General features: G+C 35.8%; 1 protein-coding gene across 13 annotated transcripts in view; it reads left to right on the top strand.

The window, feature by feature from the left end:
• Positions 1-5,000, top strand: part of LOC128012969 (receptor-type tyrosine-protein phosphatase mu) — a 256,276-nt gene that overhangs the window by 236,254 nt on the left and 15,022 nt on the right. For all 13 annotated transcript variants that reach the window (XM_052595595.1, XM_052595589.1, XM_052595585.1 and 10 more), the window contains one exon: positions 1,449-1,485. In XM_052595595.1, the coding sequence (XP_052451555.1) occupies positions 1,449-1,485 (37 nt within the window). The remainder of the gene's footprint in view (positions 1-1,448; positions 1,486-5,000) is intronic.

Below are 5,000 nucleotides of genomic sequence, written 5' to 3' on the forward strand. Positions count from 1 at the left end.
AGTTACTCCTAATCAACTTTAGCCAGAACTCAGCTCAGTGTGACCAGCTCGCTTTTTACAGATCTGAATTATTCATAAACTGAGTAAACAATTCTTTTGCTTCTGAGTTTTAGGTTAGAGTTAGTATGTAACAATTGTAACAAGCTATAGATGTGTGTGTGTGTGTGTGTGTGTGTGTGTGTGTGTGTGTGCGTGTGTGTACGGTATAATAGAGGTTAATGGGATATTATATTTAGCATTTAAATGTTACAATTTTGTTCACTAAATTCATTTTATTAATTAATAAAAAAAATTAAATAAATCCAAAATAAAGCAAACTATACTTTATTTCGTTATTTATTATTATTATTATTATTATTATTATTTTATTATTTTTTTAGGTTGAGGTTAGTCTGTAGTAATTATAACATGATTTATAAAATATATATGTAAATACATATATAATTTTAGCTACATTTTACAATTTTAGCAACTATAGTAGTTTTGTATTTGGAACAAAAGTTTTTAAATTTAGTTTCAGTAAAGATTTATAATTATACAATTTATATATACATACATGATTGTATGATTGCCAAAACACGATTGTAGTAGTACTTATGGTTCTAGGATTTAAAAATGTGTTATTTTTATAATGATTCTTCTGTAAAGAATGAAAGGTTTCCTGGTCTGACACACACAGGTGTGTTTGGTGTTTCTCTGGTGTGTAAACAGACAGTTTTCTCGGTTCTCCGGCTCAGACATAAACAAATTTCACGCTGGGCCGCATAAAGATAAAAAGAGAAGCTGATAGATGCAAGGTCTCTCCATCAGAGCCTTTCTTCCAGACGCTAATTACAGTTAAATACGCTGAGATCAGGAGGAAGAGGAGCGGAGAGGAGGAAGCGTGTGGCGCTGCGGATACAAGACGCTTGACACATGAAATGAGCGGATTAACTGAATCCCACAGACACTGAGCCTATTCTGAATATAATCCCACAATCTGTGCTGAGGAATTACTGTAGATATCAGCCAGTGACGAGACCAATGCGTTTATTACAGTTAAACCAGGCTTATTATAGTCATCTGAAACTAAAACCATAACCAACACATTCGTGTCACTTCAAATAAAATAAAATTCAATATTAAACTGAAATTATTTCTCAAAAATGATTTTATTTTAGCTAGTTGACTAATCATAATTTCTTATTTATTTATTCAGTTCATGAATACATATAGAAAAGAATAACTATTAAAATAGCTAAAGCTGAAACCGAAATAAAAACTAATAGAAGCTAATAGAACTATAATAAAACTTGAACTAAAACTGAAATTAAAACTAATGTAGTTAGCAAATGTAAACAAATGGAGCCTTACTGTAAAGTGTTACCAAAATATTACGTTTTTTATGTCGTTATGTAGTTTTGCATGTTCCGTGATGTAATGTTGTGTGGTTCTTGTTGTCTTTATAGGGCTACCATCGACCGAATCACTACATCGCCACACAAGGTAAGACAAATTCACCAACAGACACACATTTATGTAGTTTTAAAAGTGCATAAGAGAAAAATGCTGTTTTTTTTTTTGCTTGAAAGTCCTTACTCTAATCATTTATGAATAGAAAACAAAATAGGTCCCGAAATAGAACCCTGGGGAACCCCTTTAGAAATATCAAGATATTTATAATATACGGTCATTAAAGTCAATTTTTTTTTAAATTGTGATGTATGCATCATCTGAAGCTGAATAAATCATCTCTCCATTGATGTGTGGTTTGTTCGGAGGACAATATTTGCTCGAGATACAACTATTATAAATCTGGAATCTGAGGGAGCAAAAAAATCTAAATATTGAGAAAATCATCTTTAACGTTGTTCAGATGAAGTTCTTAGCAATGCATATTACTAATCAAACATTAAGTTCTGATATATTTACAGTAGGAAATCTACTAAACATCTTCATGCATCATGATCTTAATATCCTAATGATTTTTTGGCATAAAAGAAAAAGTAATAATTTTGACTCTTTCCCAATGTATTGTTGGTTATAGCTACAAATATACCTGTGCTACCGATGACTGCTTTTCTGCTGCAAAAGTCATGTATTTTAAGAAAATCAGATTTGAGACACAATGAGTCCGATCGACCAAATACTTTCTAAAGTAAACTTTCGACTGAAGTGTGTTAGAAGTTGTTAAACTCACTCACACACACACACTGAGCCATTTAATGCTGAAACGGCGTCTTGAAACAATTAATCATCTGTTGTTGTTGTTGTTGTTGTGTGGGGTTTAGTACAGAATAAATGGATTAGGCGCTATGCGTCTGGCCTAATCTGGCTGTCAGCGCATGCGTTCTCCCAGCATGCCCCTGGAGGCCGCGTCTGATTGCTAGTTAATTGTTGTGAGATGTTTCTGGAGTGCCAGTGAGCTCCAGCGCTCTGAACGCAATCACTTCCTTTAATAGACTGGTTTAGCTGCGCTGGAGCGCCGTAATTACCTGTTTACTGGAGCGAATCCTGGCTCGTCCTCAGGGACGCCAGCGACTGAAACGCCTCTTTCACTTCTCTGCCCTCTCATTCTGTGCTGTCCAGCGGCCGTTTACAACCCAGTCCCACACAACACAAACCAGCCAATCAGAGCTCATTTAGTGTGTTTACACAGCCAATCATATTCTAAGATGGGCGGGGCTTCACACTTCATATAATTCAGCAGTGTATTGTATAAACGGCGTGTTTGAGAAACCGTTGTCGTCTTTCTCAATTACAGGCCAGCGTTCAAAGGAAAATCAGTTTTAACAGAACAAGAGCAGAAAAAGCTTTAACAAGCCTGAAGTTGCTCAGATCAAAGCGAGACGCGGCCGTGAACATCACACTGATTCTCCTCAATTATTCTGCGCTGCAGGTTTAGAAAGATTAGATTTACTTCATTATTTTTTTACTTGTTTGTATTTTGCATATGAGTGATTCTTAGAGTCTTTTTTTAATCATTCTACTGTCGAAAGAGAGATTATTAATGGTTGTAAATGTTTCACTGCGTCTCTTTAATGACTTGTTCATAATTTTTAAGAGCTTGGAAGCTGTAATTCCTCATAAAATATTTAGGAAACACCTTTAAAAAATTCATTTCACTCAGAAAAGAAGATTTTGTCATCATTTACACATTTTTATGATTTGGTGGAAAAAAAATCGGATACGTTTCTGATACAATTTTTGTATTTATTTATTTAGCACTTTTTTTTATTTATTTTTACTACTGTTGTAATATTTCACTGTAAAAAACAATTATATTATTTTACTATATATATATATATACACACACACACACACACATATATTGTTTTACAGATTATGTATATAATATAAAAAGACAAATATTTAATTTGTATTTAATCATTATTAAACGTTTATAATTGAATATCGATTTATATTGATGTTTAGTTTTATTATGGTTTTATCGCGCATAAAAATTCACACTAACAAAATAAAAATAAATTTTGTTGAAAAGTAACGTTATTTTACAATACAGCCTTAAAACTGCAACACTAATATTTTATTTCCTCAATTTTCAGATGTTCACTCTTAAACGCCATTTCATGATTTTAGTTTTAAATCTATTAATTGTTCAGCGCTACAAGTACAAATGACTTTCTTTCGTAAAATAGAAAAAAATGTCATTTGTACCCCAGATTTAAAACATTAGAAGAAAGTACTGTATGAGAGATATGAGGGTCAGTAAATGATGACAGGATTTGGGTTTCAGGACACTGAAGTATTAAAGCACTGATGAAGCATAGCAGAAGGTTCATTAAAAGTTCCCTCCACTTAAAAGAATCAGTGACAGTGTAAGTCCAGGACTCGATTACACACACTAGGAGTATTTTCCTGCACAATGTGAGAAAACGACTGGAGTCGTGCATAAATGCGGCGCACGTGAGCATCAGACTGCAGCTGCACTCGTCTTCTATGACGGCTGAAAAAATGGGAATAATTTTTCCGTGCCGAATCCCCGAGGTCTCATTGAAACGCGCTCGCTAGAACGATGAAAGCATTAGTCCCCCGGTGTGGGAACACAGCCTGACAGCAGCGCGCCGCTAAAGTCTTCTTCCCGCTGAGCGCTCGCACAGTAATTGCTGTTGGCTGACTCCACTTACAGCTGAAGCGGACTGAAGCGAGCCGCTTACAGCTTCAGCAAATTACAGCAAACGTCAGCGCAATTCTCCCGGACGTGAGATCCCATCTACGCTTGGGATTTAGCTAGTTAAGGATTATCTAAACGCTGTGTTTATGCTTCTCACAGGAAATACTTCTACAACAAAGAGTTTATCGTTATTATTATAGATGTTATGTCTCAGAATCGTCTCATTTCTGTCTATGAGATGCTATTGAGACGTTTGCTATTCTTCCTGATGGTCATCTGCACTCCTCACATTGAGAAATGTAATTAAACGATGCACATCAGGAACGATCCGGTACATTACTGTGATTAAGAGGCGTCTAGTTTCGACAGATCTTAATTAAGGTCGTCAGGCTCAGACGATAACGAGAGCTGGCCCACGAGCATCAGTCAAGAGTTCTCCAGGACACGAGTGTTTGCTAGCGCCGCTGTTTACGTGTGCGTATGAATATGTTAAACCTCGTGTTTTTCTGTTGCATGCAATTTTCTTTGGCTCAGAGCGAATGCATCACGCCGGAGAACGTGAGCGCAGATTTGCATGAGCTAATTAGCTTGTCAAAAGTCATTTCGGAATTTGCTTGTTGATTAAAAACAATGCTAATTAGAATTAATTAGACGTGTGATTTTAATTCCTTCGGCTGTGCTGTTATTACCGGGCGCTGGTTTACATGTCGCTCTTATTACGTTGATTTGGAGCTTTAATGGAAACGCAGATGCACAAATCTGTCGCTGCTCGTTTGTATGCATTTATGAATGAAGCGTTTGAAAGTTTCGGCTTTGTTGCTGGAAAACATGTCCAATAATCCGACAAAGAGCCGCGGCGTCATGACTTGTGCTCCGGTGTCACTCT

Source organism: Carassius gibelio, chromosome B24 (assembly GCF_023724105.1).
Source record: "Carassius gibelio isolate Cgi1373 ecotype wild population from Czech Republic chromosome B24, carGib1.2-hapl.c, whole genome shotgun sequence".
Lineage (NCBI taxonomy): Eukaryota > Metazoa > Chordata > Actinopteri > Cypriniformes > Cyprinidae > Carassius > Carassius gibelio.